The sequence below is a fragment of the Balaenoptera acutorostrata genome, chromosome 1 (assembly GCF_949987535.1).
Source record: "Balaenoptera acutorostrata chromosome 1, mBalAcu1.1, whole genome shotgun sequence".
NCBI classification, from domain to species: domain Eukaryota; kingdom Metazoa; phylum Chordata; class Mammalia; order Artiodactyla; family Balaenopteridae; genus Balaenoptera; species Balaenoptera acutorostrata.
In genome coordinates, this window is record NC_080064.1 from 75,039,296 (window position 1) to 75,054,815 (window position 15,520).

General features: G+C 41.3%; 2 protein-coding genes across 2 annotated transcripts in view; one reads left to right on the plus strand and one right to left on the minus strand.

Moving 5' to 3' along the window:
- Positions 1 to 1,089: 1,089 nt before the first annotated feature.
- LPAR3 (lysophosphatidic acid receptor 3) overlaps positions 1,090 to 15,520 on the minus strand; it is a 75,772-nt gene continuing 61,341 nt past the window's right edge. The window contains exon 3 of the mRNA XM_057536005.1: positions 1,090 to 2,858. Within this exon, the coding sequence (XP_057391988.1) occupies positions 2,527 to 2,858 (332 nt within the window). The 3' untranslated portion in view covers positions 1,090 to 2,526. The remainder of the gene's footprint in view (positions 2,859 to 15,520) is intronic.
- Positions 12,044 to 13,637, plus strand: LOC103012853 (PC4 and SFRS1-interacting protein-like). The gene has a single exon (XM_057536013.1). It carries the CDS (start codon positions 12,095 to 12,097, stop codon positions 13,094 to 13,096), a length of 1,002 nt encoding a protein of 333 aa, XP_057391996.1. The 5' UTR covers positions 12,044 to 12,094; the 3' UTR covers positions 13,097 to 13,637.

Genomic DNA, 15,520 nt, shown 5'->3' on the forward strand with positions numbered 1-15,520 from the left:
GCCTGATGCTGCTGTTGCTGGGCCCTCCCAGGCCCTGATCCTGGGCCATCCAAACTCAGGGTGCCAGGGCAGCAGGGGCATCGAAACTGCTAAATTTTGATTGTCAACATTTATAAAAAGCATCAAAGTGCTAACTGTGAAGGAAGTTAGAGTTTTGTTCAAGGCTTACATTTGTTCTATGGTTAAGTACTGTTTTTATTTGGAATTACACAAATGGAGGCATAATCATTTCAGTGCTTAGGGTTTCTAAAAGTTACATTATGGCCTCAAGTCTACCAGTCACTTAAAAAAAAATTTCACCAAGAAACTTCAGTTTACTTCCAAAAAATTCCCTCTTTCCAAGCAGGCAGTCTTCATGAAGGACTAAATTCTCTCACCCACATAGATTTAACAGAACACCTTGGACAGTGCTACAAATCTAAGGAGAAAATGAAATCTTGCTTGGCTCGGGAGCAGCCCATGCTTTGAGTCAAGGGCTGGTCTGAAAAGGTCTAGATCAAGTTTGTAGCACCATCATCACAATGACTTGCAGATAAACTCGGGGTCCTAGGATTTGAATAGGAACATTCTTTCCTTGTTTTTTTTTCCCAACTAAGAGATGGGTTTGCTGTGTTCTTGGTGAGCCCTGCGATGGCTGGCACTTGTCATCTGCAAATATACGTGACTCCTCTACTCTTGCACCAGTGCTGAGATATGTGTGTGCATAAAAACAAAAGCTATATACTTCCACCCCGAGTCTCCACAGTTGGATCCCCTCCAGACACCATTCTGAACATGACACTCTGCTGCAGGGTACTAAAAATGGTGCTTTGCTCAAAATAAAACCTTTAAAGATCCCTTAGTAGCTATTCAGGGATGGAAATTCAATCTCAATTCTCCACCATTTGCCCAGCTGTAGATTCAAAACGCTTACATAAAACACTGAGAGTATGTACTTCCTGGCAAATCTGATTTTTCTTCTGCAATAGAAACATGTGCTATAGTTACCACAAACTATATTTTTACTTAAAAAATACACAAGGTAATAATGCACCTCCAACAATAGAAAACAGATCCTCTTTTTTTATTTTATTTTATAGGTAGCTTTGGTATAAGCTTCAGATAGACCCACTGACTACACAGTTTGTGAAATCTATACCTTCAAATCATACTACTCTCTATTTTAGGCCATTATATCTAAAAGCATGACTTCTCAAATCCTTTTATTACAAGTAGTTCTTGCACATAAATGTTACACCACAATAGCAAAAAAAAATGTAAACTTCTTTTGCAAACTACATAAATACTATAATATCTGCCTTGAAGTTATTCTCATTTTAGAATCAAAAGATATTCTATATGCTTTACATAGAAAACTCTGGTCAGTAGCCTATGTATATAAAACTTTTTTTTTTCTTACTGACTTGTCTTTCATGTTGCCTGCTTAGGTCTTTGAAGGAGAAAACTTTTAAATAGAACCCAGATCAAAATTCAGTCAAGTAAAACAAGTAGTGGAAACATGTCAATAACTGTGGGTAAAATATGAGGTGTGAAAATTATTCTAAATACTAAATCTGACAAGTCACCAGTGGCATGGAAGGAACTGGATAGGAAGACTCATTTAAGCTCATGTTTGATCCTATATGCAAGGAACTCAGCCTGCATGCTAATATACATTTTTACCCTGCTGAATGTCTGTTTTCAAACAAATCACCTCTTTCTATTTTAGAGCACAACAGGTCATTTCTACAACTGTAGTCCTAGACTGGAAAGTCTAGGTGGTCAGTGAATTTATTTCACCATCACTATCTGTGATGTCTTTAAATACAAATTTGAAGTGTATAAATATACAGGTGTGTATACACACACACGCACACTGAGAGGACCACATCAAAGCCTCTTTTTTTTTTTTTCCTGCAAGAAGAGTTTTTAACATTTACCTTTTTTGTTATTACTTCAAAGTAAATCTTTTTCCTCAGAATGTTCTTTCAGTTAAAAATCAAGTTAATTAATCTGGAGCCCTGACTGATTTGTTATTCTGAGATTCCTATTGAACACTTAGCTACTGGCCATGATTTCTTTGAGGAGAAAAACATCACTGCTGAAGCATTTTTTAAAATTTCAAATGTATGCAGAAAGAACTACATAGGTTTTCCAAGCAGCTACATAAGGTGGCTCAAGTAACATTTTTATTTATTTTGGCCTAAGCCCTTTAACAGCATCCTTTGGAAACACAGCGAGAATGGCTACAAGATGGTGGCAGAGCCCAGGATGCACGGCCTGGTGGGCGATGCTCCAAGGGGTTCACGGGATGTCAGGCAGGAATCCACGGCGCTGCCTTCCCTCTTTCTGTGCGTTTTCTCTAAATGCATCGTGTCCTCTCTTTCCTGCCCACGCTTTTAAATGATGAAAAACAATTTGTAAAAAAATTTCCCAGTGACTCATTCAGAGCTCACATAACACTGTACGTGGGCTTAGTTGGAGACAGGTAACCATTCTGAACAGTTCTCCCAGAGGAGGCTGGGCCAGGCAGAGGGGCGTTGCAGCCTAGGAGCTGCTCTTGTTGCAGACCTGGCCTCGGTTGCTATTATCCTCCATAGACTGGCTGCCGCCCGTGTCGCTCCGGCTGAGGACCATGGAGGGGATGTGGGAGGGCCGCCGCTCCGGGTGCTTCTCCTGCGAGAAGCAGCAGAGCATCCTCTTCATGGTGCTGTACATGTCCTCATCCTTGTAGGAGTAGATGATGGGGTTCATGACGGAGTTGAGCAGCGCCAGCAGCAGGAACCACCTTTTCACATGCTGCACGTTGCACCACGTGCAGTTCAGGCCGTCGAGCAGCAGAACCACCAGACCTGGTGTCCAGCACACAACAAAGGCCCCTGGAGGGAGAGAGAGGAAGCAAAAGGCACTCAGACCTCAGGCTAATTATTTGGGTTTCTTCTCACCCGGTCTTCGGTCAGTGGTGTCAAGGGATCTTGAGGATTTGTTCTGACAACTGCAAAGCAAACTTCCAGCCTTCCTCTGAGCATTTGAGACTGGGCTTGTTAGAAGCAAACAGGCTATTAACCACGTTCCACTTCACCTTCTTATCTGCTTACCCAGGTACCATAATTAGGGGCTTACATTTGTCTCTTACTTATTGAGCACAACACGGACCTTATTTCTGTTTGTTCTCCAAATCACACTAGGAGGCTGTGCGGTCATTATCCACACTCTGCAGGTGAGAAGACTGAGGCCAAATCCCAGGGTCTATGTGGGGAAGCCTCACACACTTAACCCTGCACTCTGCTGTTCTCCAAATCAGACGTTCCAAATGCTTTCCTGAAAATATGACGCACTGCATCTATGGGAGTCTCCTAGTCTTTTAATCGAGTCACCTGCTCAAAAACTGTATTCTTTACAAATCCATGTTGATGCTGAGTAAGCACTGAATTATTTTTGACATATTCATAGGCCATCTGCTTAATAATCTGTTCTAGGCTGAGATATTTTTGTCAGAAATAAATCTCTTTCATGATGAGATAGAGATGTGCTTTTTATTAGCACATGTATTTATTTAGCATAATTTTAGCACCAATGGCACATGAAGGGGGGGGTCTGTTCTGAGTCTCTACCCATATGATCATACTTAGCTTACCTCAAACTTTCTGGTATGTTTTTCCTAAAATATGAGACATATGTTCAATATTTCCCTACTTAGTCATGGTAACATCAGATAACGATGACAGCTAACACATCAACGCTTCCCTTTATTAACTCACAGAACCACACTCTGAAATAGACATCATTATCATCCTCAGGAAACTGAGGCACAGGAGAAGTTCAGTAACTTGCTTACAGGCAAATAGCTTGTAAGGGACACTGAATTTTGAACCTAAGCAGTCTTCCTCCACAGGCTGTACACTGGGCCACTATGGGACCTGCCTCCATACTGGGACGTGGTTTCCTTCTCCCAAAGTCCTTATGATTTCTGAAGGCCCTTACTTATCCACTGAACAAATAGTCATTGTGAGGTTTCAATGTGCCAAGAACTGTACTAGACAGTGAATGAGGCGGAGACCATGCGGTACGGGAACAAAAGTGCTAATGGGAGAGAGAGAACGAACAAGCAAGTCTGTGAACCGTATCATCAACTAGTTACTCTTCCGGGTTAGAGTCAGACTTGGACAGTACTCCTCTTGGTGCTTTATCTTCCTTCTGAGAGATATAATAATAAGCAAGTCAAGTCAAGAATTATAAAGAGGCAGTAAGAGGCCGTGAAACTCCGTGAGCTATGGGGTCAGACAGCTACGCCCAGCTCCTCACCTTACATGCTGCTAGTAAGGCAAATTACTCTTCTGAGCCTTCATTCCCTTATTTAATAAGGATAATGATCCCGACTTACAAAGTGGTTGTTAAGAGCCAGAGGTAATGAAAAGTGGTGTCTAATCCCGTGTTGGGTTCACTCAGCAGTGGTTATCATGAGATGCTTTGTCAAAGACATCTGCCAAAAGTAGATGTACAGGAGTTCTCAGGGGGTTTCATTTCCCATTTCATAACTACAGCTCTCTAATGGCTCCCTTTTTTCTCCATCCTGTATTATTTTTGGTTTGGCTGACATACGTGAAGAAAGAAGTGAACTTAGAGATAAAATATCAGGGATTTGGGTCCTAATTCTTCACTTACTGTACAACTCTGGGAGATCCATGTCATCGGTCTGGGCTTCATCTTCCTAAACTGTAAATTGAGGATGTTAGGCAAGTTCTGGGTTTTTCAAACTGTGGGCCAAGGCACCTTAGTGAGTATGCAATCAATTTAATGAATTTGGAAAAGTTTCTTTTTTTTTTTTAATGAAAGAATGGAAATGCAAATGGAATGGAATAGCTCAGAGTATATTACACAGACCAAGAGAAGTATTGTTTCATGAAATTTTGTTTCAGTTTTATATACTATATTTATGTGTGCATAGGTTCTAAAATAAAATATTATTTTTGACTGTTGGGATTAGTCAAAAAGTTTGAAAAACACTAATTTAGACAACCTTTAAGGCTGCATCCAGCTCCAATGGTCTGTATTTCCCATAACAGTAACACTTTTGTTCTCTCTGCCATTTCTGAGACAGGGTTACTATGTTGTCAGGAGGGAAGAACTAAACAAAGCAGACATCAAAAGCTGTAGCTACCAACTTTGATGTGAAGAGTCCTTTCTGTGTGAGATTGCAGAATTCCAAAGAAATCCTAGTGGGAGTGTTCCAAGGTTTTTGTGTTAATGGGTAGGAGGGAGAAATATTGATAAACTTTATACTTAGTTAAATATGCATGTCAAAATTTAATAGTGTATATAACTTCCAAACCAATGGAGGGGGAAGGATGCAAGTAAAGGAAAGGAAAAAAAAAAGTCTCAATGCATAAGAAAGGAGGAAAACATAGAAAAATGGGATAAAGAAAAAATTAAGATGCTGGAAATGAATCCAGATAAGTTGACCCTTGAACAACACAGGGGTTAGGGGCCCCGCACAGTCGAAAATCCGTATATAACTTTACATTTGGCCCTCGTATCTATGATTCCACATCTGTAGATACAACCAACCTCAGATCAGATTATGTAGCACTGTAGCATGTATTTACTGAAAAGAATCTGCACATAAATGGACCCGCTCAGTTCAAACCCCTGTTGTTCAAGGGTCAACGGTATACTAATCATCAAAATCAATGTTAATTGTATAGCTAAAAAAGTGAATCTAAATAATTTGATGTCTAACATTATAACCATACGTGATAAAACCATGAAGAAAAGCAAGATGATTAACATGAAATTTATAATATGGTTATTTCTACAGGAGAGAGGGGGCCACCAGGATAGGGCACAAAGGAGGTTCTAAACACACTGATAATGTTCTATTAAATTGGGTGGCAAGTACACAGGTGTTTTACATTTTTAATATTCTTTTAAGTGTTATTCTTTAAACTGTACATACATCTTATATAATTTTGTTTGAATGATATATTTCACACACACACATCAGAAAAAAGGATAAAAGTAAATTGCCAATATGTTTTCCTAAAGACTGTTTTTAAAATTGGATTTTTAAAAATCATTAAAGCTTTTTTCCCTAGTATAAAACTCTAGTTTGGATTAATCAGGGGACCTAAACACTCTAAATAAATCTTCAAATTGATGCCCTGTTTGTCATAATGTGGTACTTCACATACATTTTCCTTTTGCATTGAATTTCATAAAATAATTCATTCAGTCAACACTGACACACTTTTCACTGAGCAATGGTTATATACCAGGCACTGTTGTAAGCATTTTATATGAATTAACCATTTAATCCTCATAGCAACCCTTGGAAATAGGTACTATTACATATATATATATAACCCTCATTTATATATATAAAACCCTCATTTTAAACCTGAGGAAAGTGAACCACAGAGGAATTGGTAACCTGCTCAAAGCCATGATAAGTGGAAGGGCCAGGATTTGAACAGGCAGCCTGGCCCCAGAGCCTGTGCTCCTGTTCACGTGCTAGGCTGCTCAGCAGTGAGCTGCAAAGGATATTATTTCTAAAGTAAGTGATGGGGAAGGGGGGAGGGTACTTCTGACCTTTAAAGTCTCGTTCGTAGAATATCATATCTGACTGTGAAACTGCATACAGTATATCACAACCAAGTCATTCTTTGCTTTGCTAACAGAAAGAATTTCTGGCAAAGGAAGGAAGGAAGGGAGGGAGGGAGGGAGGGAGGAAGCGAAAAAGATGAAGAAGGAAAGAAGGAAGGAAGGGAAGGGGAGGAAAGAAAGGAGAAAGAATTTCAACAAAAATACAGGTAAGAAGAGCAAAAAACTCTGCTGACCTGGGGCTTCCCTGGTGGCGCAGTGGTTAAGAATCCGTCTGCCAATGCAGGGGACACAGGTTCAAGCCCTGGTCTGAGAAGATCCCACGTGCCGCTGAGCAACTACGCCCATGCGCCACAACTACTGAGCCTGTGCTCTAGAGCCCGCGAGCCACAACTACTGAGCCCGTGAGCCACAACTACTGAGCCCACGTGCCTAGAGCCCGTGCTCTGCAACAAGAGAAGCCACTGCAATGAGAAGCCCACGCACCACAACGAAGAGTAGCCCCCGCTCGCCACAACTAGAGAAAGCCCATGCGCAGCAACGAAGACCCAACGCAGCCAAAAATAAATAAATAAATAAAATAAATTTATTTTTTAAAAAAAATCTTCCGACCTTTTCTTTACACTGTTTCCAAGAAGAACAACAGGCAAGTCTCTGACAGAACAGCCTCCACACGCTGCGCTGCTGATGGGTGCTTCAGCGGTGCTGTCTGAGGTGATGATTGCACTCCGAGCAGGGACCCTGGGAAACTGCAGCTCCCCAACTCCTCCACCGGCGGCCAAGCTCTACCTCCAAACACATCTCAGAGCGGGGGCACAGCTTATCTAAACAGCTCATTCCTTGGGGGTTTTTACTGTATGTCAGCAGCAGCAGATATGAGGTCCCCAAAAACATTTAAAAGAGAAGAAAATGTCAGGAATGGTTTTGGCCTTGGGAATCCGTCTTTTTGGAGAATTCTTGGAGAATGTGGGAGATGTCAGAAACATACAAATGTTTCTGTCTGTCCCAGTTCTTAAAAGAGGGGCAGAGGGTACATCCTGAGAAATATATATCACTCAGTCCCTTATCAATTTCCCAAAAATTCTAGAGGAAAAAACTAAGATGAATGTTTTCTGAGTATTTAAACTCAATGCTCAGACCAAGACAGCTGGGACCAAACAAGGCTTTCAAAGAGACATATGCCAAGCCCAGATCTTTTTTTCCCCCCCCCCCTAAATCAGGCACTAACAAATAGGAGCAGATCTAAAGGTATCTATCAGGGAACTGATGGAAGAAATCAAGCATGTTTCTCTTGGAAAAGAAAAGGCAAAGGAAAACCACATTATGTTAACTGTCCCCAAAGACCTGAAGGGCCATCACATAGAGAGAAGCATGACTTATCGTGAAGGTCACCCTGAGACAAATGGAAAAGTACCAAAAGGCAGAATTTGAATGTAAGACTTCTTTTTAAGAAAATGAAGCTATTAGGAGAGTAATTTGTTGTTCGGCAGACAGAGAGCCTCCTTTAGCCAGGGTATTTACTTTGCCCAGATCATCCTGAGATGTACAAAGGGAAGAGATTTTTCCTAAATGAGAGAGAGAGGGTTAAGTGGCTTCTGAACTCTTTTCCAAGTAGAAAACTGCTAAATTCTACAAACTATGAGTTTCAACTCCCCATAAAATTCAAACAAATTTGACGTATTGGTTTCCCAGACACCATTATCAGACAGTATGGCTAAAAATTGATTAAGATGAATTCTCTGAGCTAGCAGTTCCCAAAGCTGGCTGGCCACCAAATTCTCAGAGTTTTTTAATAATGCAGATCCCCTGGTCCTAGATCAGAGCCAATGGTCAGACTCTCTGGGGTGGTACATGGAAATCTGTAGGACTAAAACATTCCCTGGGTGATTATGATGCATGGCCAGTTTTACAAACCATTTTTCTATGCTGACCAAAATGGTTTAATCAAGCTGATCCTGTCAGCAAAATTGTAGACTCCATACACACTTGGCAAAAAAGTCATGGAAAAGAGAAAGGGGGCAGAATTCTTTAGAACAAGAAAATCACCTTCAGATCATACCTTCAGCTTCTATTTGGAAAGAATGTTTGAGTACATCTTATGTATAAATGAAATGTACAAACACTAGCAGGGAAACTAGTCTACAGGCAAGGCATATACTGTCCTCCACTGGCCTTGGTTGGCGCTCTGGTTTGCCCTGCCAGGAATGCCTTCCTGGCTCCTAATCTAAGGTCTACTTTTCATTCTAAGCTTAGCTCCTCTACTGGACCTTTCCCATACGTCCAACCCACAGTGACCATTCCCTCCTCTCAACTCCTGTGGCATTTTCCACCTACAACATCCACACGGCACTGGGCATATTACCTGCTTAATTGCACTCTAACATTTCCCAAGAGCTCTGGGCTGGGCAGTGTGCTTAGAGCTTTACATAAACCCATTGTTTAAAACTCATGGCCCTGTGAAGTTGCCACTCTTATTTTCCATCTCACATATGATGAATTTGAACTTCAGAACAGCTCAAGAGTTTGTCCTAGGTTGAGTCAGAAGCCAACAAATAGAAGAGTCAGAATTTGAACCCAGGCCTGATTCCCCCATGCAAACTCTTGAGCGTTGTGCTATTCTGAGGTAGTTTTTAATACATACGTCCTGTCTCTCGGGCCTGTTGCAAGCTTCCAAAGCATGTAGGCTGTGCCTCATACCTGTCTGTGTCCTCAGCATGAAGTATAGAGCTCCATACTCAGTAGCAGAGAAGATGAGTCCATTGAACATAACTGAAGTTTATTAAGAGCCCACACGGGGCCAGGTAACGCATTAGCTGCAGCACTTGCTGAGGCAAACAGTGTGCTGTCCTGCCCTTCGGGCACTGACAGGCAGGGAAACAGGATGCGATGATTCTGATTACTATCCAGGAAGGTGCCAGGTGAAATGACATTCAGTTGAGCTGAGTATTGAAGGTCAAGAATGACTGTACAGAGGTGAGAAATAGCATGATGTACTTGGGGAATTCCAAACAGTTTAGGATGGTTTTAACTCAGGAAGGTGACTAGGGAAGTAAGATGAATTCTGAAAGATGAACATGGGTCAGACCTGGAAGGGCCCTGTGGGCAGTTCTCAGGAGTTTGGATTTATTGTGTAGATCACACCCCATAAGCCTTTTTCAACTGGGAGTTCATCAGGTGAATGCCCTCAGGTATCCATGGTATGTAATGAATTAACCTCTCTCCCAAGCACCTAGAATGGTATGAGTCATACAGCATCATGGGAGGATTAAGAAAATATTTCTAGGTTCCACGGTTCATAAAGGAAACCTAATGAGAAAGGTTAAGAGCTGAGGTTTTTTTCAGGCTCAGTTGCAACTCATCAGTGGCTTGTGAAATCAATTTAGTAGGTTGCAACTCATCAGTGGCTTGTGAAATCAATTTAGTAGGTTGCAACCAGCAATTTTCTAAAAAATAAAATAGAACAGAAAACATCAGGATACATCAAGTATAGCAATGGTATGTTTCATGAAACTTGTTTCAATTACACACAAAAATATGTGTATGTATTGGGCCATGATAGAGAATGTACATTATTTCTCACTGTGGGGTCCTGATTAAAAAATAAAAATTGAAACCTACTTCTATAGATCATTATTATTATTTTTTTAAGTAGAGGATGACTTCCCAAAGAAAATCTCTTGTTAAACTTCAATAAATATCAGATCTGCTCTGACTAAAGGAGGAGAAGGGGTGGGGGGAGTTGACTAAAGATCTTCATGGAGAATTCACTCCCATCTTCACACTACAGTGCTCCCCCCGCCCCCCTACACATACATACACTGAGGCACCTCTGAGGAACCCCTGGGAACCTCGCTGACCTAGGTTTGAAAATGACCGCTGTAGAATGGTAGTTCTTTGAAGATTTTTAATCAAGAGCATGGATAAGTCTTATATTTTAAAGCAAAGCTGTGTCTGAGTGCTCAGAATGGAATGGAGGTATGTGACGCTCCCCCTGCATCAGAATCACCTGGGCTGACTGCTTGAAATTCAGATTTCTGGGTCCCACCCAGACCTACCAAATGAGAAACTGATGGAGGTACGATCTGGGCATCTCCGGTTTTAACCAGCTCCCTGGGGAATGCTTTAGTAGGGTGAAGTATAGGACCACTGACCTAGGCATGGAGACACCTCTGAAGACCAGCTAAAATTCAGGTGGAAAGTCTAAGGATCTGATGGAGTTGGAGAGATGTAGCCAGGTCAGCGAAGTGGTAAGGAGGAAAACCTGTAAGACTTGATGTATAAACCACTGGATCTAGGAAGTGAGGGAGAGGAAAGAATCCAGGGTGACTGGGTACCATGGGATTCTGATAACCAAGTGGGAGAGAGAGGAGCGACAGGTTTAGAAGGAAGAGATGGTGATTCAGTTTTAGGCATCGAGCACTTAGAATATCTGTGGTTCCTCCAGGCATAGACGAGTAGAAGGCAGCCAGAAATGTGGGTCACAACTCTGAGAGCTCCAAATGGAAATGTTAACATGGGAGTCATCGGCAGTAGGTGGAACTGAAGCCATATGTTCTTTCAGTAATAAATACTTACTAGGCAACCACCTGCCATGTGCCAGCCACTAAGAGTGAATGTCTTCCAGATGATTACATTTGAATAACAAATATAACATCCTTCTAGTGCCACGTGATAGGTCAGTTATGTTGATAAGAAGCAATTATTTTTTTATTTTAATGATATTCTATGTTCTTTCTGTACCTGTTGAAGAGACTCACTAGTAGTCCAATTAGATTACCACTGAGCTTTCCTCTAGTAATTCAACTAGTTTCACTGCTGTACTCAAAAACCAGTATCATGAATTCAATACAAGTTTCTAAAGTATAGTGAATCATACACTAGAATATTCAATTAAGTACTGAAATGATATTTAATGACTGCAATTTAAGGTAATCAGAAACATCAAGTTAAGGAATGTCTAACACTTTAGAAGAGACAATTACAACTGAAAATATTGGTGACAAGTGAAATTAAAAATCTTTCAAACTCCCTCGTCAATATTATGCTGAAATAATCTACAACCACCACCCCCCTTATTTGGAAGTGTTCAAAATATTTCAAACAATACTCTGGTTAACACCTCATGGCTACATTATATGAAAGAAGATATACTCATTATAGGAAAGAATACCAGTCCATATGGGAGAAGGGCCCCTCACTGCAATGTATTTAAGATAGTTCTTAGCGTAGCGACGGCGGCGGCAGCGGCGGCGGCGGTTGCTATTTGGAGCCGTTGAGACGCCTCTGCGGCAGCTGGTGGCGCGGGTGGCTTGCGTGGACGCGGGCAGAGGCGGCCGGCCCGCCACTGCAGCCTCAGCGCCCGCGGCCCCGGCAGGCGCGTCGGGACACCCCGAGGCATCCTCCCCCTCCCGCCGCCGCGGGAGCCTCGGCTGCAGTCCGCCCTCCCGCATCCCCTCGCAGTCCGCACCGCCACACCTCCTCCCTGTGCTCGGACCCCCGGCCTCGCCCCCGAAACATGACTCACGATTTCAAACCTGGGGACCTCATCTTCGCCAAGATGAAAGGTTATCCTCATTGGCCAGCTCGAGTAGATGAAGTTCCTGATGGAGCTGGAAAACCACCCACAAACAAACTACCCATTTTCTTTTTTGGAACTCATGAGACTGCTTTTTTAGGCCCAAAGGACATATTTCCTTACTCAGAAAATAAGGAAAAGTACGGCAAACCAAATAAACGAAAAGGCTTTAATGAAGGTTTATGGGAGATGGATAACAATCCGAAAGTGAAATTTTCAAGTCAACAGGCATCAACTAAACAATCAAATGCGTCATCTGATGTTGAAGTTGAAGAAAAAGAAACTAGTGTTTCAAAAGAAGATACTGACCATGAAGAAAAAGCCAGCAACGAGGATGTGACTAAAGCAGTTGACATAACCACTCCAAAAGCTGCCAGAAGAGGGAGAAAGAGAAAGGCAGAAAAACAAGTAGAAACCGAGGAGGCAGGAGTAGTGACTACAGCAACAGCATCTGTTAATCTAAAAGTGAGTCCTAAAAGAGGACGACCTGCAGCTACAGAAGTCAAGATTCCAAAACCAAGAGGCAGACCCAAAATGGTAAAACAGCCCTGTCCTTCGGAGAGTGACATGGTAACTGAAGAAGACAAAAGTAAGAAAAAAGGGCAAGAGGAAAAACAACCTAAAAAGCAGCTTAAAAAGGATGAAGAGGGCCAGAAGGAAGAAGATAAGCCAAGAAAAGAGCCAGATAAAAAAGAGGGGAAAAAAGAAGTTGAATCAAAAAGGAAAAATTTAGCTAAAACAGGGCTTACATCAACCTCTGATTCTGAAGAGGAAGGAGATGATCAAGAAGGTGAAAAGAAGAGAAAAGGTGGAAGAAACTTTCAGACTGCTCATAGAAGGAATATGCTGAAAGGCCAACATGAGAAAGAAGCAGCAGATAGAAAACGCAAGCAAGAGGAACAAATGGAAACTGAGCACCAAACAACATGTAATCTACAGTAATAAAAAATATATCTCATTTTGGGCTCAAAGCATTAATCCAGTTACTGAAAAGAGAATACAAGTGGAGCAAACAAGAGATGAAGATCTTGAGACAGACTCATGGGACTGAATTTCCCCCTCCCCCCCCCCTTGATGGAAGAATGTTCCAGATTCTAAATTGAGGACTTCATTAATGGCATTATTACTGTGTTATGATTGTTAAAAAACATTTCCTGTAAGATACACACTACATATTAAGGTCGGCCATCATTCCTGTTAAAAGATTTTTACCAAGCTTAAAATGAAGCTTTGTGTTTGAAAGTTATAATAAGCTCAGATGAAGATGGTGGTTGTACATTATTTCATTTAGAAAATATAAAAATTCATTTTGTTTTGAAGCTAGGTGTTAAACTGGAGTAGCTACTATACCCCCAGAGAATGGGGCAGTTGTGCCCTTCCCTTGACATTCCTTTGTTGTTCAGTTCTTTAGAAGATTAATAATTGTTTTTTAATCCTGAGAGATTAAACAGTAGACTTGTTAAGAAAACAAAAATGAAACTGTAACCAAAATTTTAAAATAAAGTTTTTTTTAAGATAGTTCTTGGGGTTTAGGTGACAGGCAAGATGTATAGAAGATTCAGACCTCAAGTTGTATGCCTCCTGTTCTTTAGGACTCATACTTTTCTATTCCATCTAGTTAGCCTTATTTTCCTCTGTATAAAAATTCACACATACAATTAAAAAGAAAACCTGACATGTGAGTGGCACATAAATAAAACATCCATAGCGATAAAAGCAATCACTCACACAGAATAGTCTCACTTTGGCACACGGGCTACTCATTTCATCAAACAAGAGGATATATTTTAAATATGTTCACTCTGTTATTCTTTGCTTTTAGTCCAGGAAAAAACAGCAGGGCACCAGCAATAATGCTAACCTACTAAGCCACAGGGCTGTCTGATTTACTAAAATAGAAAATTACAACTCTACATAAAAATCAGGCTAGGAACCTCAGCCTATGGAAGCTCTCTTCTTATTTGAAAAGAATTTTAAAAGTAAGATTTTAAAGTTAACAGCTATTCTTGGTTAGAAGTATTACAATGTGTAAGTTACATATTAATAGAATATTCAAGTGAAAATGCTCTTATGATACTAAAGAATTTATTCAATAATTTAAAAATAACACCTCTAGATGTGGTTTGCATTCAAATTCATACTCGTTTACCCACAGTGTTTTAGAAGTCCAATAATTCAGAAAATAGATTGTCACATATGCGAAAGGAATGAAAATACATACCCTGAGTAAACCTGACTTATTTTTGCTGCAGAAAACAAGAAACACTGAGACACTTCAAATAGATGGTGAGCAGTTAAGCATTCCACAGATGATTCATTTAACACGGTTGTTACTACCACTGTATCTTTTGACTCTAACAACTGCTTTTAGACACTTGTTTCAAACTTGTGGCCAGCTTTGGAAAGTTGAAATTCTTTGCTGCCAAGGGGTTATGAGATAAAATTTAAAGCAGAGGCATACTAGCTAGAACCACAGCCTAGACCTAATTGTAGTGTCTAACTCAGGGCAACAGCTGGAAATCATAAACTGCAACAGTAAGAAAACACCATCTCCACCTCCAGATTCCTCTTTAAGCACCGTATGCGTGGACCTACAATACCTCAGTACCTCACTAACTGTTATATCAAGGGCTCTCCAGCATCTAAGAAAAGGTGTGAGGTCAGCAGCTCTTTGCCTGGTGTAATCTTAAAGACTGACAGATCCCAGCTAGCCTGCCCAAGGATCTGAACTTCTTTCTGCTGGAGTCACTCCTTTGAATTAGGAAGGCCTGCACCTTACCTAGACACGAACATATTAAGCTGTAGGCATGTAATAATCTACATATCACATAAGCTGTCATCAGCATGGAGCAGGGTTGTGAGGCAATGCAAAAGGGATATCTTTGATGGGGTTGAAAATTTTGAAAAGGGTTGCAGCATGGGACAATGCACAGGGGTGCTGACCTGATTAGGAGACAAGATTCTAGACACCCAGATGGCACAAAATACCATCTTGAGCTCAGAGGAAGGGAACAGCATGTAGGAGACTTGACTTAGAGAGAGTTGGGCCTGGAAGAGTGACAGCATGGTATAGCTCAGGAAGTACAAAGGCCTGACTCAGGGCTACCCCTTTCCGTCCTACGCCCATGGCCGCCATCATTAATCCACCATGTGCTTCTGAGCCCAGATATGGCCTGGAAGCCTTCATAGCACAGTGTTCAGCCTCGAGCAATCAGCTGGAATCTGCCCTTGAGATGACATCCACTTACCATCCCTATTATAGTAAAAAAAAAAAAAAGAGCATAGGCTAAGGATCAAGCAGACCCAGAGTTGAAATCCTGGTTTATGCCCACAGGCAAATCAGTTCACCTTCCTGAGCCTCCCTCC